At 41.1% G+C, this 25666-nt stretch overlaps 1 protein-coding gene across 2 annotated transcripts in view; it reads right to left on the bottom strand.

The window, feature by feature from the left end:
• Positions 1 to 25666, bottom strand: part of LOC131694042 (transcriptional coactivator yorkie) — a 148447-nt gene that overhangs the window by 28736 nt on the left and 94045 nt on the right. For both annotated transcript variants that reach the window (XM_058982388.1, XM_058982389.1), the window contains exon 2: positions 12464 to 12618. In XM_058982388.1, coding sequence (XP_058838371.1) covers positions 12464 to 12618 — 155 coding nt within the window. The remainder of the gene's footprint in view (positions 1 to 12463; positions 12619 to 25666) is intronic.

Raw genomic sequence — 25666 nt, 5'->3', positions numbered from 1 at the left:
TCAAAAAAGTAAATGAAATTATCGAAGAAAAATGTATTGCAGTATATTGTATTATTCGGGTTCCCCAAAAAATGTTATATAAAAATCATGCTAATCAAAAAATTAATTTTTGAGGCGTTCAAAATTTTAAACGAAAATCCATTGCAAAGAATCGAAATTTTTTAGATGAAAATGGAACCATTCAAGTACACCAGAGCGTAAACATTTTGATATTTTTTCGAGTTAAATGTACCTACTTTTAATTTTAACTGGGAAAAATCACATAGTTGGCTGCACTGCTGTTAAAAAATTGCTCTTTTTCTAGATTTGAACAATTTGCTTAAAAACATCTAGCGGATTGATTCTAGACAAATAGTGCCGGAAATATAATAAAAAGGAAATCTGTGTTTCAGAAAATTTGTCAAAACGGACCTTGGATCGAGGGGCTATTCAAACGACACACAACAATTTGAAGTTTTACACATTGGCCCCCAGACGTCAATTCTCCTAAAATTAGTTCACCACACCCGTGAATGTTGATTACACGTGCCTTGAACATTTCACGCGGATTGACCCATATGTTATTCCTAATTAAATATATCTGGTGGTGAGCGATATGACAACTCTAAAAAACTAATAAACTATTTTTCCTAACATACGTGCCTAAATAGCTGAACTAAACCAACCAACCATAGTGACATCCGCTTTCTTTTGGTTCACCCGGACCGTTTAGCCCTAGCCATAAATAGCAATGTTCCATTAGTGCACCAGCAAGTGCGTACGTTTGTGTGTATGTACCTACATCGCACCCTTCCCCAGTTGTGCAGTACGACCCTGCCTGTGGCAGCTAAACGGAATCATCAATGAAATTGTAGTTCAAGCGTTTCATTCATAATTTCATTTGCGTGGCCTACTCTGCTGCACTGACACTATATGCTGGTGTGCGGTACGGTACCAACTCTTTTTTTCTCTTTCTCTTTCCCGCGCCCTCACTCACTCCTTCTGTCTCTTACACACAACATGGTAACATTATCCCATGTCTCCCATGGTACATTGGCACCACCAACACAACACCGGAGATAATCGCAGTCGCCTCGGTACAAATCTATCGATAGTGATGATGATGATGATGATGATGATGGCACGTCATCGTCATGTGTACAGTAAATAGTCAATCTGTGTAGAGCTTCAGTGTCGACGTCGTCAAACCCTAATCGTCATTGATTGGAGAGGAGGAGCGAAAAATCGTGATCGCCACGATCACGATCATCAACGTAACTCGTTCACTTGCCTGCCTGACTGGTGTTGGTGCAGGGATCCTGTGCGAGTGGTCAGTCTGCGACTGTGAAGTCACTATTTTAACCAGCCACTACTGCTGCCAGTGTACGGTACGGTAGTACTAGTAGTGGTAGCAAGGGGTTTTTAGTTTCCTTGTTTTAGAGTGATAAAATAAATTACAGCCATGTTTACAGTTGGACCAGCGTTGTTTACTTAGCTGCTCTTATTGGATTTGAGCTAATGGCATATTCGTTTTTGACAGTGCACTACACCGGTGTAGTCGGTGTTACACCCATTCAAACTTGGGTGTAATCAGTCTATCTCTTTCTTTGCACTACACCGGTGTAGCAACAAGAAAAAACGAAAACGCCATAAGTGAATTCAACGGCGGTGGTGATGGTTATTTCGATACAAATTTATGTTTTCCGGTTTTGTGTGTGGTTAAGGGCGAGCTGAGGTGAGGTGTAATCTTGTGGTAGAAAATGTTTCAACTGTACAAATGCAAAGCAAAAGTACAGGATTTTATCATTAAAATATCCTACTCGTTTCGTAGCAGGATAGTGTATCCTAAACCCAAGCAGGTTTAGGTTGAGTGGCACTGAAATTTAAATACCTGAAATCACACGCGCATTGCTTGAAAACTGACGATAAACGATAATGGCGCTTTGTCACACACTGACATCCTACGAGAATTACAGCGGTACGTACTCTATAAATGCACATATACATATCACCATGCTAAGACACAGTGCATTGACCAAAGCTCATATTAGTCGGTGGTGTTATGGGGACTGAGATAAGCCTGCATAGGTTGTACAGAAAAAAAATATCTTATACATTATTCAACCCAAGGTGCTTAGAGTTGAAAACTTTCTTGTTTATGTTTATGTTTATTACCTTCACCAACAAGCCCCTTGGCCCCAATGGTGGTTGCTTAAACTAATTACATTTTAAAATTGACAACATTTTCGCTTTTATAGCATTCCGCGTCCGGTTGAAGTCGAAGGCCGTCGCCACACTGTTAAAAATTCGTTGGAGTCCGGTTACAGCGCTCTGGCAACCATAGTTGGTTCTGCTGAACGGAACTCGCAGAAGGGAGTTATTACGTAGAGCTCGAACGCGGGCTTGACGATCCAGACGTCCGAGGATTGTAGGGCAATCCACTCTGGCAGAGAGTAAGTCCGAGACGAACAGGGCTCGAGAGCAGTCCCTCCGAATGCTGAGTGTATCGAGGTGTATAAGCTGGCAACGGTTTTCATAGCTCGGCAGCTGAAATCTGTTTCGCCATGGGAGATGACGAAGGGCGAAGCGTATGAACCTGCGTTGGACAGCCTCGATTCTGTCAATCCCGTTCTGGTAGTACGGATTCCAAACAGCTGAACAATATTCTAACGTTGAGCGGACCAACGCGCAGTAAAGCGATTTAAGACAATATACGTCCCTGAAGTTTTTCGCTATTCGGAAGATGAATGACTGATGACATCCATGATGACTCCGAGATCTTTGATGTGAGAGTGTCTTGGAATGCTCGAGCCGAAGAAATGGTAGTTAAACTGAGTCGGTTGGCGCTTCCGCGTGAACGTAACGATTGAGCATTTGCTCGGGTTTAAAACCATTATGTTTTGATCACACCACGTGCTAAAGCTGTCCAGATCCCTCTGAAGAAGCTCGGCATCGGTTTTATCCCGTATTTGTTGAAAAATTTTCATGTCGTCGGCGAAAGAAAGGCGGGGTCCTTGTAATGTGAAATTGACGTCATTAAAGTAGAGGAGGAATATTACTGGACCGAGATGGCTTCCTTGTGGTATGCCGGATGTAGCGAAGAATGGTGCAGATAGACAGTCCTTAATGCTGATTTGGAGTTGCCTTCCATCGAGGTAGGAACGAAACCAGCGCAGAAGTTGTCCATGAATGCCGAGTTTGTCCAGCTTCGCTATTGCGATATCATGGTTGATTTTGTCGAAGGCCGCAGATAGATCCATATAAATAGCATCGGTTTGCAATCCGTCAGCGAATCCATCCATTACATATGTTGTGAACGAGAGCAGGTTTGTCGTTGTCGATCGTTTAGGCATGAAACCGTGTTGGTCATCTGCAATGTAGTGTTTGCAGTGAAAGAAAATAGGATCTAACACAACCAGCTCGAACAGTTTTGATACAGCACTTAAACACGAGATTCCCCGATAATTGTCAAGGTTCGATTTGTTTCCTTTTTTATGAACTGGAAACATGTGCGCTGCTTTCCAGCAGGAAGGGAATGTACTAGTAGTGAGTGATAGCTCGAAGACTCGCCGAAGTGGTTCAAGAAGCCCGCTGATGCACTTTTTGACAAAAATCGAGGGAACACCATCTGGACCTGGGGAACAAGATGCTTTCAGTTTGGCATTTGCTGCAAGAATGGCAGCATTATCGACACAAATTCGGTTGATGGTTCGTCCTAGAGAAGGAGTTAAATTAGCGGCGGCAGCGACTTGTTGTGGTGGCAAGCGCTCGTTGGAAAAAACGCTTGAAAATTTGTCGGAGAACAGTTGGCAAATTTCCTTAGTGTCGGTGCCTAAAACTCCATTAAACGACATACAAGATGGCAAACCGGATTCCTTTCGCTGCTCGTTAACATACTTCCAGAACGACTTGGGCTTGGATTTCAGTTGACGCTCGACGTTTCGCTGGTGTCTAAAAAAGGCGCGTCTGCTTTGTTGTTTGTATTCGTGGTTGAGTTGAAAGTAGTGATTTCGTAATGCAAGTGTCTTATGCTTAGAGAATTTTTTAAATGCAGCTCGTTTGGCAGATTTTAAACGTCTTAGGACGGTTGATTGCCAGGGAGGGTGTTCATCGGTACTAATTGTTCGTTTTGGTACATGGCGGTCGATAAGGTAGTTAAGAATACTAGAAAACGTCATCGCTGCTTCGTTCGTGTCGTCATTGTTAATATTTTCGTCCCAGTTTATATCCAACAGCGTGCTAACGATGCTGTCGTAGTCAGCGTTTTTAAAATCGTAGACGATAGAGCTTGAGACGTCTTCAAAATTCACTCCTAAGTTACCAGCGAATACAAGATGTAGTGGGGGATGATGACGCACCTGCTTGACTAAAGGAGTCGGTGCAGTGCAGCAGTACGGAGCGCAGTCCCGGGCACTTACAAAGCAGAGGTCCAATGTACGTCCATTCTCGTTGGTGACATTATTAATTTGCCGAAGAGTTGCGCTGCTGTAGTTGTCCAAAATACAACTGGCATTGTTAATAAGCGCAGATTTTTCGATATCCAATCGTAGAAAACCATTACTTGCTTGGCACCACGTCAAGCCAGGTAAGTTGAAGTCGCCCAGTATAACGATATCATCAGACGGGGCGGCGATCGAGGCGATAAAAGAAACGGAGGAAAGATGTACATCGATCAGGCTGGAATCACGAATTCTGTCAGGTGGAAAATACACAACACACAGGAACAGATTGCGATCGGCAAGTTTCACTGATATCCACACTTGCTCGGAGCTCGCCCACCGGTCATCGTTGATCACTCGGACTTTTATACCACGCCGAACGGTGATAAGCACACCACCGCCTAATGTCTTGTGGCTGTTGAGGGCATTACGGTCACAGCGGTAGACATCGAATGTTGAACCAAAGACCTGGCGAGACAGAGTACGGTTGTCCAGCCACGTCTCGGTCAAGGCGATAACGTCGTAACAGCAACCCGTGGTCGCGAGCAAATAGCTGTCCGTTGATGAATTTAGGCCACCAACATTCTGGTAGTAAACCTCGATGTTGTTGGAGGACGGATCAGGTACAGCAGAGAGCGAAGCCATGTTGCCGTGTAGGAAGATCCTTTCGTCAATCTCACGAACAGTATCGGAACGGTTCACGGTCGCCTGGTCGACTGTGGTGAGGGATTCGAGGCATCCCGAATCAACTGCGTCGCGCCCCAAAATACGACTATCGTCGTCGTCGAGAAAAATGGTTGGCATCTGATAACAAGATGTCTTGTGGGACATCACGCACGACTAGAGGTTTGTTCAGAAACGCAAATAGTGTTTTCGTTTTATGGAGCTAGCGCCAATCGGGCTCTAGCTTAGTAGTGTCGGATTCTGATGAGACGAAGTCGAAAACGCTAATTTCATAAGTTTGAAGCCGACACTATAATAACGGCGTTGAAAGAATTGAGTCCGGTCAACGTGGCGTTTTACGTTTTGCACTCGGCAGGTTGCCGTGGAGAGATCATGTCCGTCTTCACAGCTACGAAAGCCGGCATCAGTTGATTCATTTGGAGCCCATATTTGTACGAAGGATTACTCATCTCACGGGCATTATTCGGTGCGCATACTGTGCGAAATCATCTGGATTGCCCAGCTATTTTGGAACAGATTAACATAACACGTCGCACCTCGAACATGGCGTGAGGCCCGTAGCGTGAGCGTTGGTCGGATTTACTCCCGCCAACGATTACGCCAAGTTCTATCAAATAAGTAAAGATAAGTCATAAAATGTTTGTTTTTATTTATATGTACAAAGCATGACGTGTGGTACAAACAACCCAACAGGCAGACGAACCTTGTCGAGGCAGACGTAATCAGGTGAGCTGCGTACAAGGCAATCGATTTACCAACTACGCAATGCCCGTCCTCACTTAGCCTCAATTATTTTATAAAGCTGACAAAGATTTTAATGCTCCCCCGCACGCTACGGCTCTGGATACATCCAGTCTAAACCAATCCTATTGTCAATCTGCAAAATCCTTCAGCAAAACGAGTAGTCATTATTATAAGTCTACGATTATTGCTTAATGTTTGATGAATATCCTAGCTGAATTGAAGGGTCCTTTTATATAATTATGTAAAAAGTACCGAATGTTTGATATTTTTTTAAAGAAGTAGAATGGCTCAGACATGTGCGCTATTCTGCAAAATGTTTAAGGTTTCATCCATAAAATAAACATTTTCGAGTGTAAGGGTCAAAAATAGAGTCCAAAATGGCGGCTCCTGCAAAAGGTGTTTTGAAAATATACCTCATCTTCGGGCATGATATATGTCGCAATTCGTCGTCTACAAGCAGCAAACCAAAACCATCTTGAAGATTACATTCCGTAGAGGCGCCCCAATAGAGTGACAGGAAAAAATGACCCCCATCGGCCCATGCCTGAGTCGATTCCTAGTCCCACCAGGAGTTATTCCTCCAAATTTGAAGCAAATTGGACAAGTCTAGCTACCGGACCAACGTGCCTGAAGTTTGTATGGGATTTTTCGACAATTTATATGGAGAAAACCCACTAACTCGCATTTTCGCCGCTAGGTGGCACTATATGCATCGTATTATCACTGTAAGTAAAAATAAGAAAGATAATTTAATTGCCTACAAATTTGCCGAAGACTGCTAGTCAATCCGGCTTTGGTAAAAGAAGTTATTGAACTTTTAACGAAGTGATGTCTGAGTCAGTTTTGCATGGGGCCTAGCTGTGCATGATTGTGGATCAGTACTTGATTCGCACGAACTAAACATTTTTGTGAAATAATGGTTGGGTTTAGGTCAATAGTATGTTCGAAAGATTTATTGCAAGTAATTTGACGCATGTTTTGGTTAGAAAATTTTAGTTCCACATTTTACCGTATAGAGGGCACCAACACTAACTTTTCAACGGAAAGAGATAGAGATTAGGTATCTTCTACAAAGTTATAGAGCAAGCATTTTTAAATAATTCTTCCGAACATCTTGATATTCTATCTCACTCCTATGAAAAGTTAGTGTTGGCGCCCTCTATGCGGTTACAGGTGGAACTAAAATTTTCTAACCAAAACATAACTCGTATTATGTACTACAATTCTTGTGAACATACTATTCAGCTAAATCTAACAATTATCTCACAAAAATGTATGGTTGGTGGTAACCGAGTACCGATCCACAACCATGCACTGCTAGGCCCCATACAAAACTGACTCAGACATCACTTCGTTAAAAGTTTAATAACTTCTTTTTCCAAAGCCGGATTGACTAGCCGTCTTCGACAAAGTTGTAGCCAATTTAATTATCTTTCTTATTTTCACTTACAGTGATAATACGATGCATATAGTGCCACCTAGCGGCGAAAATGCGAGTTAGTGGGTTTTCTCCATGTAAATTGTCGAAAAATCCCATACAAACTTCAGGTACGTTGGTCCAGTAGCTAGACTTGTCCGATTTGCTTCAAATTTGGAGGAATTACTCCTGGTGTGACTAGGAATCAACTCAAGGGTGGGCCGATTGAGTTTTCAAAAAATCATAGTTAATTTGTTTATATATTTATTTATTTATCACGCACATGAACAGGCCGTACTCGGCCCCAATGATGGAAACTTAAACTAATTACATCTAAAAAACCTGTTTTAATCCACCTAGAGGTGCAATTGTGCCTTTCTCATTTCTCCAAACTATGATTTAGTAGCTGGTTCGTACAATATAACATTATGGTAATGTTTTTCATTCTTATTACACTTGGTAAGTATATATAAGAGCACCTTTTTGCATTCATCGCGGTATCGGTTTGAATCGGAGTTTTCTATGTGATCGCACTCCACAACCCGTAACTCCGGAACCGGAAGTCGGATGGAGATGGAATTTAATATCGGTTTCCGGGGACGCAACACCTTTCATTTGAGACTAAGTTGATCAAATCGGTCTAGCCATTTTTGAGAAACCAATATAACCGTTATTCTGAATTTGGATGCTTCCGGATCCGTCGATGGTGGCCAGTGTGGCCAAAGAGACTTTGAATGACTGTTGGTGACCTAGATCTACAAATTCAACAAATGTGTTTACATTTTGGAAAAAAAATTCACCTTTTTACATTCATCGCAGAATTCGTTAGAATCGGGATTTGCTGCGTGATCGTACGTATCACCCTGTAATTCAGGAACCAGAACTCGTATCCACACAAAATTCAACAGCAGCTGATGGACCTTTCATTTAAAATCAAGTTTGTCAAAATCGGTTCAGAAAATTCCGAGAAACCGATGTGGACAAATCAACAAATTTTGTTTTGTAACCATACTCTTCAACTCGTAATCCGGAACAAGATGTCGGTTGAAAATGAAATTCAATAGCAACCTATGGGAATATTATACCTTTCATTTGAATCTTAGTTTGTAAAAATCGGTTCAGTCATCTCCGAGAAACCGATGTGGACATTTTGTTAACAAATCCGCACATACACACATACATACATACATACATACATACATACATACATACATACATACATACATACATACCTACATACATACATACATACATACATACATACATACACACATACATACACACATACATACACACAGATATTTTGCGATCTCGGCGAACTGAGTCGAATGTTATGAGTCGGTTAGAAAGTCGGTTTTTGGAGCAATTGCATAACCTTTCTATATGAGAAAGGCAAAAGAATAATATTTAGCTTAATCAGCATGAGTTCAATAGTATTTTCATGTGATTATATTTTGAAATGATGGTGGAATGGGTTTGAAAGTGGAGAGAATGGGGGGTTACTAGAGTGGGAGTGGAGGATGCGTCAGAAATCCTTCATCTTATTTCGGTATACGGGATGGATGCAGGAAATGCGGGCGTGAGGGTGGTCCAAGGGGAGGGGAGTGATGAAGGATGGAGGTGTAAGGGCAAGACGGAGGGGGGGAGGGGGACGGCGACGCAATACTCAACTGCATATTTTGTCTTCCATTTGAGACTTGGTTTGAGAAAATCGGTTCAGTCATCACCGAAGAACCGATTTGACTTTAATTGTGGAATATGCCCGGAATTCCGGACTTCCGGAATCGTCGATAGTAGGCAATATATTCAAAGAATGTTTGATTGGCAATCAGTGATCTAGATCTGCGATTAGAAGTTATTTGGTGACCATTTCAATAGTTTTTAGCCTCTGAGGTATTACGATTGTACCGATTTATATGGGAAATTCCAGTGTATCCTTACTAACACCCCTGTAACTCCGGAAGCAAGAGTCAGAACCGAATGAAATTCAACAGCAGTCAATGGCATTACTGTATCTTTCATTTGAAATCAAGTTTGTAAAAATCGGTAGAGAATTCGTTGGGGAATGGGTGTGATATTAGCTTAGGAACTTGGCGAGTTCCCCGGGGGCGTCATGACCTGTCATAGGTGGCCAATTTGGTCAAAGCTGCTTTGATTGATCATTAGTGATCCAGACCCGCAAACTAGAGTAATGTTACATCAATTTTAATATGTTCTACATCATTTGAACATCATGGTGGTACCAGTTTATATGGGAATTTGCTGTGTGACCGCACTCTTCAACCCGTAACTCCGGAACCGGAAGTCGGATCAACTAAAAATTCAATAGCAGCTTATGGGAGCGTTATACCTTTTAGATGAAACTAAGTTTGCGAAAATCGGTTCAGCCATCTCTGAGAAAATTGTGTGAGTTTAAATGACACACACACATACACACACACACATACACACACACATACATACACACACACAGACATTTGCCGATCTCGACGAACTGAATCGAATGGTGTATGACACTCGGCCCTCCGGACCTCGGTTAAAAAGTCGATTTTTACAGTGATTGCATAGCCTTTCTTTATATGAGAAAGGCAAAAACTGCAGGAATCGATATCTTAATGATATCCGAGACAAATGAAAGTCGAACAGGGGCGACACACGATTGAAGAGGCGTTGTAGTCCCGTGATAGCGGCATTAGCTGTTTGAATAGTTCGTCGAAACGGCACTCTCAGAAGAACGTTTCCGCGTAACGTTCTGGACCTTGCTTGGATGTTAACTCGCTCTAGTAAATCTGGAGAATCGATGCGCCCTGACAGAAGATCAGAGATGAATAAGGCTCTTGCAGTTTCTCTACGACGCTGGAGAGTATCCGACTCTCGTAGCTTGGTAGACGAACAGGATCGCGCCAAGGCAGGCGTCGAAGAGCATACCGTATAAATTTTCGTTGAACGCCTTCAATTCGATCGCTGCAGTTCATGTAATTCGGGTTCCAGACCACCGAACAATACTCCAGCGTGGAGCGCACTAAAGAGCAGTATAGACTTTTGAGACAATAAATGTCTGTAAAGGATTTAGCCGTACGGAAAATGAAGCCCAGGTTTCGCGATGCTTTACCAACAACATACGAAATGTGATTCCTAAATGTAAGTTTCGAATCTAACAGCACTCCAAGATCCTTAACGCAGCTCACCCGGGAAACAAGAGCTCCAGACAAGTTATATTCAAACTCAATGGGATCTTTTTTTCTGGAGAACGATATCACTGAACATTTCGCCGGATTCAGAATCATTCAGTTGTTTTCACACCATCTGCTGAATGTGTCGAATTGCTGCTGCAAATATTGTGCGTCCGTTCGGCTCCTAATTCTGTTGAAATTTTTTAGATCATCTGCATACGACAACCGTGGTCCTTTCAGCTGATAGTTTACATCGTTGAAATAGAGAGTGAATATAAATGGTCCGAGATGACTTCCTTGCGGAATACCAGACGTTGCGGAGAACAGTTTGGAGTATGCATCACCTATGTTCACACTGAGTTGACGGCCAACGAGGTAGGATTGAAACCATCGCAGGAGTGATCCACTGAAGCCAAGTTTTTCCAATTTAGCGACTGCGATATCGTAATTGATTTTCTCGAAAGCTGCAGATAAGTCAGTATATATAACATCAGTTTGTTGATTCGCATCGAACCCTTCGGACACAAAAGTGGTTAGAGATAGTAGATTCGTCGACGTAGATCGATTCGGCATGAATCCGTGTTGGTCTTTAGAAATATATTCCTTACAGTGAAAAAACACTGACTCCACCACAACTAACTCAAAGAGCTTGGAAATGGCACAGAGCGCAGAAATTCTTAATTAATGATCAAAATATTACGATTTTGTAGGTTACAGCGGCCGAGAATGTTGTCTTCTTTTAGGCGGGCAAGGTGATTGGTTGAATGGTTCAAAAACGAGAATGCCCGCAGATGCGAAAAATCTTGTTCCGAGAAAGCCACCATTTTGGACGCCATTTTTGACACCTTACAATCGAAAGTTTTGATTTTATAGATGAACCCTTAATAAACATTTTGCAGAATAGCGCACATGTCTAAGTCATCTTACAGCTTCTAAAAAAAATATTAAACATTAGGTACTTTTTGCCACAATTATATAAGATCAACCAGAATAACAACACTTGATGTACGGTATACGTATATTAGACTGCCAACAATTTTGACTTTTTGTCGGAACACTGTTAAATCAAGTAGTAATAGGCTTTACATACCATTTGTCAAATATGAGACTTTTCCGAAAACTCTAGTTCACTCACAAGAGTTTTCAAGTTTATATGTTAAAATATATGAAAAATAGGCAAAAGAAACAATAAACTCAGTAAAAAATGCCAATATCATCTTGTGCATCCCGTAGTCTGTAGATATATAGCTTAAGGTGCAAGGATCAACATTGCCAAAGACTGCAAAATTATTTGGTTTTGCAGTAAAAAGATATTCTCATATAAAGTTATGTGTTGCCTCTTTTTCTCGCACCTGCTTGGAATAGCAAACTTCAAAAAAAAATCGGTTGGTCTTCAAAGTTAAATAACTCTGTCGGGAACCTTTGAAGTTTTGAAGTATGCAGAGTTACTGTCGAATTTTTTAATTTGATTTTAAGTTTTTATTACCGAGTTTCCATATATATTACTATAGAAACTTGAAACCTCTTGTGGGTGAACTAGAGCTATCGGAAACATATACATTACATATACATTGATTAATCGCTACCATCAACCACGCGCCCCCATAATCTAGTACTATAAGTGAACGCATAGTATATAAACCAAGGGATGAGAATCATGACGACTGTGCCATTTAATCATTAAATCAACAAGATTTATGTCAAATTGAGTGAAGTTATTTATCATTCGAGACATCATTTTGATCGAGTAAATAGTAGAAGTGCAGTGTTAATGTTAACAAAGATAACCATAAACAATTGTTTTCCAGTAGGGTTAGTCACACAGTGTTTGATACAACCGGAGTACCACTCGGTAGTTGAAGGTGCTGTTATTAACAAGATCTGAGGGGTAATGGATAGGTGGGACTTCCCAGTGACTAAAAAAAACACATACACAAAAGACGAGGGGCAAACAAAACTGACTGAAAGCGTTGCATATTTGATGGTAATTTCTTACGCCAATTCAAACGTCGAGACATTTAACTCACCATTGGGTGGCGTGGGTGACGAGATGGTAGGGCTGATCAGTGTCTGGGACCCCGTGTTGAACAGTGTTTCCACGCTGGACTGCTGCTGGAATTGACTCTCTTGCAGGGCGGCTGTGATACGTGGATCCTCCCACGTGGTCGTGCGGGTGTTGTGACTGTGGGAAAGAGAGAACGAGAGAAAGTTTACATTAATACCTTCTGTGTACGGTTGGTTTGTACAAATAGCCTCTGACTGTAGGTAGGTAAGGTACCAAGTGCTCGGTCGTCGCGTCGGTGACATTGGAGAGTTACTAGGGAAACCTGTCGGTAGTAAACAGTGCGCACTTGTTCGGCTTCGGCCAGGTGAACCAGGGGATATCCCCATGAGCAAAGTAGATTGACAAGGTTTTACCTTCGCTTACCAGGAAGTGGTGTTGCTTTGCTTTTGTAGGGCACCATGCAAATTGATTGATTGTTTGCGTGCTCATCTATTTTCTAGTACTCCTGACACTGTATTCACTGTAATTAAAAGTGATGACGGACGGCAATAGTCCCCATGGTGTAGATTAGGTTACCATAATTTGAAAATAATTGACAATCAAGAAACTGTCATCGAATGGGGATCAAGCTGCTTGCAGCTTCAAACTATGGAACTAAATACGTTTGTTTAATATTGTCGAGCATTAGTACTACATTTCGCCAACTTTGGAGATATATTTAGAACTAATGCAAATTAAATTTAACGTGTAATGAAATGAAAACTACTTTGCTGCCAGGGTTTGATTGAGTGAAGTACGTAAGTAAAGGCGAAAAGAGTATAAAGAGTAGTTTCGTAAAAAATTTCGCCTTTGGGAGAAAGATTGGTGTTTACTCAATTTTTCCTCCTTAGGAAGGTATATAGCACAGTGCTTTCTCGTTGGTCTGCTAAGCCAAGATAAGTTTTGGCTTCGCTGTGTCTCATCGGCTTAACAGAACTTCTAGTCTAACGTTTGACCAGTCGTTTGATTGGAAACATAAATGTGGTTCCCGTATTGGTATGTAGCGTCAAACCGGTGCTAATATATTCCGACAATAAGTTAGTGTCGGTTTCTGACGAGACGAAGTCGAAACGAACCCATGACTTTATTAAAATCTGTTTGTTGAGGTACTCTATATTGTATACTAGCCTCATACGTCACAACAACAACAGACTTCATCCATCACAACAACAAATCTCTTGCCAAATCATAATTTTGTTCATTAATCAGTTATCAGCAAAAGCAAACATTAATCTGTCAGGAATATTACAATATTTGCATATTACAGCCACTCTTTCTTGTTTGAGGCTTTTGTTGCGTTGATTACTTATTTGGTATCATTTGGTTTGCAGTTGCACTTGTGAGAGATTCCTTGTACTTTATAATCACTCGAACCACAGTACTTTTAGGATAATCCAGCGCTTTTGTCGGTTCCCAAGTTGACACTGGTGGTATTTTAGAGGTGACTGAACAGATTTTTTTTTCATTTTTTCCCCTGCTTGATGAACATATCTGAGCCACGTTTATTTAAAGCTTTAAAAAATAGACCGAGCGAAACTATTTGCAAACAACAAATCGCTTTAAAAGCTTGCATATCCACTGGGAGTGACGCTAGCACCAAAATTCAGTGATCGATTTCTAAATTATCTAGGCTATTATAAAACCTTCCTCACAGCAGTTTTAAAGGATTGCAGTTTAAATGCATAATTTATAATATATTTGATGTGAACAATTCGATTTATGGTAATTATGATTGAATGATATGAAACTTTTTTCATGGAATATGAATGATGGAAACTTTCCTAAATAAAAGAATATGTACTAGGTAACTGATTTAAAACATGTTTAAATGTACATGCAAATTGTCTAAATTTTTCACTGAAACGGTTGGTACGGTTGTCCTCGTTTCTTCCTCATTCAAGTTTCAAAACGATTAATTGGTTGAATTGTACATTAAATGAATAATCCAATTGCCGTATAATATTGAAACATATTCAAACCCAACTCTGCACAGTAGGCCTGGCCACTTTAATATTTGCGACATATTATAATATGCTTCAATAATTCATGTTGACAAGAAAGACAATAAAGAATAACTGCAGTGTTTTGCAGGTTGCTGTAGTTATTCGAGTACTACGGCTTTTAATATTAAAATATTATACACTTTCCAGTCCCTTACTAATTGAAGGTCGTTTCAACATTGACGTAAGTGTACCGCATCTACGTACCCGCAAAAGAGGTCAAGCTCAATGGTGTGGTTACCGATTCGAGCTTGGATTGCACGGATCTGCTGATGTACGCAATTGGCTGTTTAGGATCTTATTTTTCACCCGTCGTAAGAGCTCCCGGGGCACTATTGGAAAGGTGTGAACAGCTGTATAGTAGTATAATAGAAAAAAGATCTGCTTCATCAAACAGTTACTTTCCATGCCACTCGGAAACTATCTAAAAATCATTAAAATTTAAGAAGAAGTAAAGGTTGTAGGTTCTGAACCAGGAATCTCAAGATGATCTGAGTTGGTTCAAAAAGTTATTGACATGATACGGAAATGATATCAGGTCGTTTTTGAACAGCGTCCAACACACTAATGCACAAATTAGATTCCAGTACAATGGATTACTATTAGTCGTATGGTTACTATACCTCTTTGTCATGATGTGCAATCTTTGATCTTGTGCAATCAAACGATTAGCAGTTATAATTCCTTCTTGTTTTAGCCACTATCGACCAGACATCATATTAAAACAAATGCTGAATACTTTTTTGGATCCACTCAAATCATTTTACATTCCTTGTTGGGTATAAAATTTCATGCTTTATACAAGAATCTCACACTTGACGTGATGGTACGTGGACACTTGCAACACCACCTAGTGGCGAAAATCTATAGCCGGGCTGATACTCCATACATTATGATGATCTTTTTCATACAAACTTCAAGCCGTTTTAAAAATAGGTAAGCGATGGCCGATTTTATTCAAATTTAGAACAGAGTTACTGAACCTTTAAAACCTTTTATTTTCAAAAAAATACTACCGGCGATCTAATTGGCCGATTTCAACGAACTAACCCAGCAATGGAATAGTCGCAAGACACAGATTGTTCGTAACTTTTTGCGATTCGAAAGTATATTTTATGTATTTTTTAACAGAATTAAATAAAAAGATGTCCTGGACCTCTTATTCGTTAAAAAAAACATATATACTACTTTTAGTAATTAAGAATATGAAGCCGCGAAAAAATTAACTTGTAACTAAGTTATTCCACACCGATCGTCACAGCGCACAGAGTTCGAACAACGGATTGAAGGCGTAAAAAGGTTGTGTTGCCGTGACCCCGCATGGATAAACATGGTTGTTGATGATTTTGTCACATTATCAAACGATAATGAATGAAGGAAAGGTAAACATTTATTCTATAACTTGGGATTCAAAGCGATAATATATACATATTTATACGATCCTATTGAAAATCGCCCCTGTAAACCTTTTTTCCTGCAGTAAATACATTGTTGCTACAGCTGACTGCAAAAAGTCGTTTGTCAAATCTGAATCAAATACAAAAAATCGCCTTGCTTCCAAATTCATTCCTCTAGAGCCTCGGTTTGATGGTTTAATGATATCGCTGAGTTCCTTCCCGAACCGAGAGGTAGTTTGGCTCCACGGTACTAGTTTGTCTTTATGATGATAATTGATTTATTTTGATAGACGACAACTTTAATCTATTTTAGACACGAATTCTTGCTCCACCATCTAAATGCTTTATACTTATTCCTCTACTCGACATCGCTACGGTTAGATTGCATGGCACACAACATTCCTGATTCCCATGGTAGCGACCATTTTCCAATCATAATTACAATTACTAACGGTTCAGCATCACCGGATACAATCAATGTTTTGTATGATCTAATTGGCAGAGCTACGCGACCGCGATATCACAAGGCTTCCTCCGGACTTGGCTTTCGAGACTGCGATTCGAGCTCAGACTACCCGAGTTCCAAACTCCCGTGGACTCCAACCCATGGTGAGAGGACGAACATTCGTACGGTGACTTTCGGATTGTTTAGACGCTCTTCTCAGATCGTGCAGCTATACCGAACCGTGCAAAGTTTGCGGGAAGCTTCCAACGTCGCAAAATGCTCAGTGTGGGAACTGCCCGCGAATTAGCTTTTTATCGATTCCGACAGCATAAGTTTGTTTTACGCTTGTCTGGGCAAGCCACAGACTCGGGGATTCGCATTTGAAAAAAAAATGCCAAAATATTCTAACTACTGCGGTAGAAAGCAAAGGGTCAAATCGTCGGGAAACTTTATGTTTGCTCATATGACCCTATTCCTCGTTTGTCTAAACTTTCTTACTTCATCTCCTTCCTTGAGTACTACGGCTTTTAATATTAAAATGCTTTACACATTCCAGTCCCTTGCTAATTGAAGGTCGTTTCAACATAAAAGCACGTATGCGTGGAGAAGACCTCCGCACATAAAGAATTCCTGGAGGTCGGAACGCCTGTAAGCCTGTAAGAAAGATAATGAATAGCAAGATGGAAGCCAAAAAACGTGAGTATTGGCGCTGGTTCGTTAACGAGGGAAACATCAATGAACTCTATGGGGTACAGACGTATGCGCAACATAGGCGGCATAACCGAAACATAACCAACGAAACCGTAGAATATATTTCAACCATTGTAATTTTTGGATCAGTGTATTCTTACCGATTTATTGTTTACATCAATCGCTATTTTTAATTTTTGACGAGATTTGTGAAGTTTTATCGTTGTTTATCGTATCAATCGACTTCTGCGACTTAACAACCAAAAATTTTCCTAGGAACGCAGCGCCATCTATATCTCAATGTCTGCCTTCTCACCGTCAAACCCTCAAATCGGACGACAATTTTATCGAATGCATGGACTTTTGCAAACATGTGGTGCATGTGCAATGCGGGAAACAACTTAACAAGCCATTCTTGAGAATTCTTGTGTGAAACCCAAATTTATTTTGAATGTGTCAACCTGATGAAGTTTCTCGCTTTTGTAACATCGCTTTTTCGCATGGGGGTTTTATCGCTGTTATTACTGGGTAAATGGGCACCGTTTATGCTGATCCAAAGGCCGAGTTTTTCAAAAATAACCAGCAAATTTCGCGCCTGACTAGAAGGGTTTCAACAGCTACTCCGATCCGGCCAAATCCCGGTACCTCTCGAGCACTTCAGAAACATCGTCGCGAGGATGGCCCTGATCTGGACAATATTTTTGTTGGCTGTCGAAAGCTAGTCGATAATGGCAACATTGTTACGGTGCGACCTTCCACGCCGTTGCTCTGGTTGTATCTTTCTCGCTTTCATCCTAGCGTTAGTAAGGAGACTGTCGATAAATGGCCAAAGAAGGACTAAATTACAACGATGTGATAAAGGTTATTCCGCTTGTTAAAAAAGGCGTAGACATCTTTAAACTTCATATCTTTCAAAGTTGGAGTTCACTCAAAGCACCGTGATGCAGCTCTTAACCCTGACACATGGCTGCAAGGCATACCGTTCAGAGAATTTGAAGAAAGCCGTACCCGGAATATTTGGTGCCCGCCATGTGATTTTCCACCGCCTTCAGAAGAAGCATTTACTCCGCCAATGCAACCCGGCCCATTAACGACCCTGCAGAGCACTTCGCAACGATTGGCAATGCCACTATACGAAGCCAAACCGCCATTGTGAAGGAGTGTCGATGCTGATCGCATACTAAGACGCAATGCAGTTGGTACTATGGAAGCTCTCGAACCCCGCGCTACAGTCGAGGCCTTGCCGCCAGTATTCAGCAGTAGTCCCTGTTCTGTGTGTGGGATTGGTGAAAGGGTCTTCCAACCCGCCACAAATGGCAAGTGTACATCTGATTCGAATACTTCAAGCGCTGATGTATTCTTCGTTTCCAATAATTTGCTCCGATTTCCTGTGACCAGATGTCAACCATTTCTCTCGTCGACGATGATCGTCGTATTCTGGGGCGCAACACACTTGATTCGGGATCGAATCCCCCACCACAGTCGACCAAGCAATCGTGAGCCGTTCCGATCTGTTCGTGGGATTGACGAAGGGATTCTCCTACACGCTCAAAACGGCAGTATGGCTTCGCTCTCTGCTAAACCTGATCTGTCCTCAGCATCGAGGTTTACTACCAGAATGTTGGTGGCTTAAATTCATCAAGGACCACGGGCTGCTGTTACGACATCATCGCCTTGATCAGAACGTGGCTCGATAATCGTACTCTGTCTCGCCAGGTGCTAAGTGTCAACAGCCACAAGAAGTCACGTGGTGGTGTGTTTATCGCCGATCGCCATGGTATAAAAGCCCGATCAAAGATGACCGGTGCGCGAGCTCCTAGGAAGTATTTATATCAGTGAAACTTACCAATCGTAAACTGTTCCTGTGTGTCGTGTATTTTCCATCTGATAGAATTCGTGATTTCAGTTTCTTTCATCACCTCGATCGCTGCCCAGGCTGATGATACTGTTATACTAGGCGCCTTCAACTTACCTGGCTTGATGTGGTGCCAGGCAAGTATTTTTTTATTTCGATTATAAGTGTTTTAACTTTAAGGTCATTCGCGTTGGAAAAAAACTCTGCGGGGTTGGGAATCGAACCCACGAAGCCGCGTACAAGGCAATCCGTATTCGCTAAGTTCTGGATTCCTACGATTAGAAATCGAAAAATCTGGACATACTCGGTATTCCTTGACAACTTTGCACAGGCTTCGTTCCTTCCTCGAAGGAAGGTAACTCCGAATCAGCATTAAGGACTGTCTATCTACACAATTCTTCGCTACATCCTGCATCCTACAAGGGAGCCATCTCGGTCCAGTAATATCCCTCTACTTTAATGACGTCAATACAAATTACAAGGACCCTGCATTTCTTTCGCCGACGACATGAAATTTTTTCGACAAATACGGGATAAAACCAATTCCGAGTTGCTTCAGAGTGAACTTTAGTACGTACGTTTAGTAGTACGCTTTAGTACGTGGTGTGATCTAAGCAGAATGGTTTTCAACTCGAGTAAATGCTTGATCGGTACGCTCACACGGAAACGCCATCCTATTCAGTTTAACTATAATTTCTTCGACTCGAGTATTCCAAGACACTGTTACGTCAAGGATCTCGGAGTCATCATGGATACGGCACCAACGTTCAAACCACATCCACATCGTGGATAAGATACCAAGTCAGTTGTGGTTCATCTTCCGCCGAACACTGGAATATTGTTCCGTTGTTTGGAATCCATACCAGCAGAACGACGTTGACAGAATCGAGGCTGTCCAATGCTGGTTCATACGTCTTGAGCTCCCACATCTTCCTTAGCAAAACGGATTTCAGCTGCCGAGCTACGAAAACCGTTGTCAGTTATTACAGCTCGACACTCTAGGTATTCGGAGGAGCTGTCCTCGAGCCCTGTTCGTCTATCTCGAACTTACTGTCTGCCTGGGTTGAATGCCCTACAATCCTCGGACGCCTGGATCTTGAAGCCCGTGTTCGAACTCTACGCAATAACTCTCTTCTTGGATTACCGTTCAGGAGAACCAACTATGATCGCCAGAGCCCTATTTCCGGATTTTAGCGTATTTTTAACAGTGTGGCGAAGGCTTTTGACGTCAACCTGACGAGAAATTCGATAAAAGCTAAAATAATTTTCACCCTTGAAATGTAATTAGATGTCAAATGTCAAATAAACCGCTGGATGTTCAATTGCACCAAAAAATCCGGGTTCTGTGCCTGCACGGAAGACCAATTGCGACGCTTCCCCCTTAGATATCGTGAGTGAATCACCGTTTCCGATGGTGGAGTACTCATTTTCTCTTTTGTCACGCAACAATGAAGCCCTGAGGTTAAACATAATCAAGTTCAACTTGTTGAAGCATTAGCCTGACACCGCGAAAAAGCACTTGTTGCGTTTATTAAACAAAATCCGTGCGTGTAACGCTGACTCTCATGATTGGAGGTAAGAGAGGACCATCGCCGTTCCAGGAAAACCAGCCTCCGATCACAACTCTTATCGACCGATTGTATGCCGTCATGTATCCGGCAGTTGTTTAGCAAAATGTTCCAATTTTGCCAGTTAAATGTACAATTTGGTTTTCGCAAAAGCAAAGAGACACCTTGATGTGCTTTCAAGAGAAATTGCCAATGCAATAGCCATCAAGAGCACATCATGATGTCAGTATGCAATACGCCAAAAACAACATAACGATGGAACGCAAAAATGTAAGACATGTCCGGGTATTTTAGCCAAGTCCTGTGTTTATCTTGCGAGTATTGAATCTTGTGTTGAATATGCATTTCAAACATACACAAACAATGCAATGAATTCATCGAAAGATAAATTTAAAAACAAATGCCCATCCGTAACTATCTGGGAAAAGTCAACTTGATGTTGTGATAATGCGGGCATTGATTATTCCAGTTGACATTCCCAACCCTGTATTTTTCTAACCCGGAAAAGAGAAAACCTCTATAATCAAAATTTTAATTTCTTTTTGGTTGTTTTTACGGGTAAAAAATAAATCGAAGTGACATCAGACAGAAAACTACGTCTGCTATCAATGAGAGCTGAATAAAAATCATTAGAATGACGACATTTTTTGTTGATTACAAAATAAGTATTTGAGGCGATATTTTGCCGAAATATAAACAACAGAATGAGAGCAAAATTTGATGTCATATTTGACAAACATAAACTGCAATCGGAATAAGATTTGACGGTTGACTTTGCACGGGAACGTACCGACAAGTGGCGCTCATCGATTTGTAATTGTACACTTTGACCTGGCACCATCTTCCACATCAACGACACCAGTCGAACTGCTTCGTCCGGTTCGAAAAAAGCAATTCTTCCACTTTCAGATCATGCCGCACGATAGCACATAGCGGCCTCCTCCTGCTTCGACTTCTCACAATACCGCCGCCATAAGCAACGCCAACCGAACGAACAATACATCAGTCCGAACAAAACCAGCATCATTCAATTCAACTCTTCAGGTTGCAGGGTTTCCTTCGATACCTACTCCCTCTCGGTGTAAACGTTCCCTACAGCTTCTTCTAAATCACGACGACAGCGACGATGATTCTCATCCCATCAGGCACTGAGCAGACAGAAGAAGCCGCTGCCGTCGCCACCGCCACCACACCACCGACCAACCGACGAAGCCCAAGCCTGGCAGTAATTTATTATCTTTTATGATAGAATTCGATTCCGAGAAATCCGAATTGAATAAACAGCAGATCTTTTCTGGTGATCTTTCTCGATCCCTCCACGTTGTTGGGGTTGTTCGTCGGTTGGTTGTCAAAATCCGGTTCTCCTGCAGATTGGATTGGCCCATTGTCCAATGTTGAGGATGATGATGCTGCTGCATCAACCTTTTGAGGTGCTGGATTTTTTTTTCTTCGTTGCTTCTTCGACGACCCGCCCCCCGCTTGTTCAGCTATCGTTGCCTCCGTTTCGAGAAGGGCACGTCTGATGTGAAAACGAGGCGAATGATCAGCATGCGCACCTGATGAGCATACGAAAAAGGCGAGGCTCGTGTAAAGCAGGCGATTTGACACGTTCGATCGTTTTGACTGGAACGGGTAAAGCGTTGTTGTTGTTCTGCCGATAGGGAAGTAGGTATCCGATAACGGGATCTGGTTGTTTGGATTGCAATTACATATTTTCTAATTAACTGGCAAGGTATACGTACAGATACCTTTGACAATCGAGGTATGCTAAATTCTTGTTGCGTGGATTTTCGTCTGGAGCCATGACCAATGAATATTCCGAAGCTTAGCTATAGGTCATACATTTCTCAGTCATTCCGTGGCTGTTGTTCGCATTGTCTTTTTCGACGATCCATTTTTGTTGTTGTAAGTTGAAGATAAATGTTTCGCAAAATCATTTTTGAGTTCGTTCATTTTGCGTTGTTGGCTCGCGGTTACCTTTCTACGGGTTCCAAACAATAGATTTCCGTTCGTAAATTGATCATAATCACGCTAAACGATTCTGAATTATAACCTTGACTAGAAGTTCATCTCCAAACTGAGTCCCTAGGATAGATCTTTAGTAATTCTCACCAACGCTTATTTTCTGCACGAATGACGTTTTATTTTGATCGTGAGAGGTTAGGTTATTGGCCAACCAAATTTAAACTTACATACTTGTTTACACTAGTTTCCTCCAGTCGCCTCAATGAAGTATGTATAATTTGATGAAAAACATTTATTTTTAGAATCGTAAAAAGCAGAAAAATAACCGTTGCTGATGCGTGCGTGTGCGGATCAGTTTTTTTCCCTCGTGTGTGCCTGTTTTTGTTTGGTCCTCCACTTGCGCTTGCTCTTCTCCAATTCTTGCCCATGCTATGCTGTGCGATCTACGCCGATGGTGTAAACTTTCCGGTGTCCGGTCTTAGCATTACGACTAACATGCTGACGCAAAGTTGTGAATTACACACAGATAGAAAGCGGGCGGAACAGTGGCGCATCTGCGTTTTGGCTACGTCAGCAGCGTGATCTCGACATACAGGAGCCAAGATTAGCCGGGATGTGGCCCAGTTGCGTATATGTGCGGTTGTAACCTTGTTCGGGTTTTGAATGAATCGGCTCAGTCGCCGTATGTAAACAAACGTTGTGTGAGTGTGAAAACGAACTTGCTTCTTTACCAAATTTGGTCATTGAAAAATTCGGAATGAGTTCTTCGCTATCAGTCTTACTCGCCGCCCCATTGGTATTTTGCATCCGTAGCTGAACAAATGTTATGCCAATGTTTCTTTATATTGTAATTTGTTTATTGGGGGCTTTAACCAAAGCACGCCTCGTACACCAAGAGCAGTGGCAACTTGAAATTTTAAACTAGAATATCTCGAAATGTCGTTTTTCCACAAATGACTTTTCCGTAATACCGATTGCAGAAAAACCGATTTTCTTCATTTTTTTTGAATGGTTCGTAATTATTTTTCTCGTATCTTCATGATTCCCTTTTCATGCATAGATTTTTGTTTTGTAGATAAGAATTTTTTAATGGGCGGTGGTAAGCTATTTTCGTACGCGTCCCTTATCACTTATTTTTATAAAGTTATAAGTTTCTAAACATTTCTATAAAGTGATTCATCAGCAGTGCTATCTTTGAAAATGAACCGCCTCGGTTATGCAACTAATTTTTTCCTACCTTATTTTAATTCAAATAATTATGCTATCTTCATTTCATTATATTCTAATTGCGCATGGAAGCTAATCCACTGGGCATTTAATACACGTGGGGAATACGCATGGTCTTGTCTGAGTGAATGATGAATTATGTATGATGGTTGAAAATTAACAATTTGCAAGAAGCATTCAAAACTACACGGAAAACCGATTTATCACAATTTCAACCAAAAAAATAGTTGATTTTTTGGTTTCGTTTAGTTGATATTTGAGCGAACAAAGTTTTTGCTGAAAACAATAATTTAGCATGGTTTTTTTTGTTTTAGTGTTTCGGATTTTCCTCGTCAGTAACTAGCACCATCTGGGTGTCCAGTTAGACTATGTATCTGAACTAGTACCCAAATTAGCACTAGTTAGACACTAAATTCCAAAAAGTCACACGTCTTGCGTGAACACTAAACCACTGGCTTATACCGAGTGATGTCTCGATAGTAAGCACAGAGGTTCTGTTTGCCGACGAGGAATATGAACCGAAACTGTCTTTTGGTATAAGTACCAAACGCCTGGAATTATGCAAAATTCCCAAGTGGGAAAATTTTGGACAAGACCAATTTCTTTGTGCATGAGGGCACATGCCTTACATGAAGTATGGTTTTTTTTGTTTTAGTGTTTCGGATTCTCCTCGTCAGTAACTAGCACCATCTGGGTGTCCAGTTAGACTATGTATCTGAACTAGTACCCAAATTAGCACTAGTTAGACACTAAATTCCACTTACTATCGAGACATCACTCGGTATAAGCCAGTGGTTTAGTGTTCACGCAAGACGTGTGACTTTTTGGAATTTAGTGTCTAACTAGTGCTAATTTGGGTACTAGTTCAGATACATAGTCTAACTGGACACCCAGATGGTGCTAGTTACTGACGAGGAGAATCCGAAACACTAAAACAAAAAAACCATACTTCATGTAAGGCATGTGCCCTCATGCACAAAGAAATTGGTCTTGTCCAAAATTTTCCCACTTGGGAATTTTGCATAATAATTTAGCGCTGTTGGTTTGATGCTGTCAGTCTCAGTCTGGACACGAATGTTTCAGCCTAGCTCAAAACTTGAAAAGCCTACCTGAAGTTAAGCTTGAAACGCTTTTCTCAGATTGAAACGTTTATTTCAGTCCGGACACAATTGTGTATGCAGTTACACTACCATTTCAGCCAAGACACAAACGACTGGAATTCAACTGATCTCATTGTTGAATTAAACTGCTTCATCGTAAAATTCAACATAGAATTTTTCAAAAGATTTGTTTCACCGACCGACGGGTGAAGATATGGAATTAAATTGGTGAAATACTCCGTATGCCAGTAATTCACACGTGAATATAATCTTGTATTATGTTCCTCATATTTTCTTTTTATGAACTGCACTCTTAAAAGAGACGAAATGGCCAAAGGTACAAAGGGCTGTCAACCCTATTTGAATAGCTGCATCTGCCATACGCGAGCGGTTGGTGGCAAGTCTAGTTTACACTTGTATAACGATGTAGCTATTCAAATAGGGTTGCTATGGTTAATAATAGAAGCCATGCTGCTTCTTTAATTAATAACTTTTCCCAACGAATTTTCATAAACTTCCAATGTTCCCCGAATGTGTTCAGTAGAAGAATACCTTTAGAAATATATAGTGTTCTGATTAATTGATTGATGAGGTGATTTTTTAAGAATTTATTTTCAGTGTTAACCGATTTTCCATACAAACTTCCATATAAACTTTGAAATTTTTGGAGAGTCCGTAGACACAACCGATCTGTACCAAAAATTTGCACAATTACTAAGGGCCATAAAGTGAATCAGTAGAGCCTGGTGGAGCTTAAAGTCAAAAATTGAACCAATGTACTATATTACTGTCACGTTCACCATAAAGTATAAAAGTATTGTAGCTTGATTATTGACGCAAAAAGTGACAAGTTAGTTTCTTTTCGTTCTTATTGTTTTCAATCTTGTTCTAGTAATTAGCGAAAAAACCGGGATATGTCATCGGTTGTATATCCGACAT

This window comes from Topomyia yanbarensis, chromosome 3 (assembly GCF_030247195.1).
Source record: "Topomyia yanbarensis strain Yona2022 chromosome 3, ASM3024719v1, whole genome shotgun sequence".
In the NCBI taxonomy this organism is placed as follows: domain Eukaryota; kingdom Metazoa; phylum Arthropoda; class Insecta; order Diptera; family Culicidae; genus Topomyia; species Topomyia yanbarensis.
This window is presented reverse-complemented; position numbering and strand designations above follow the sequence as displayed.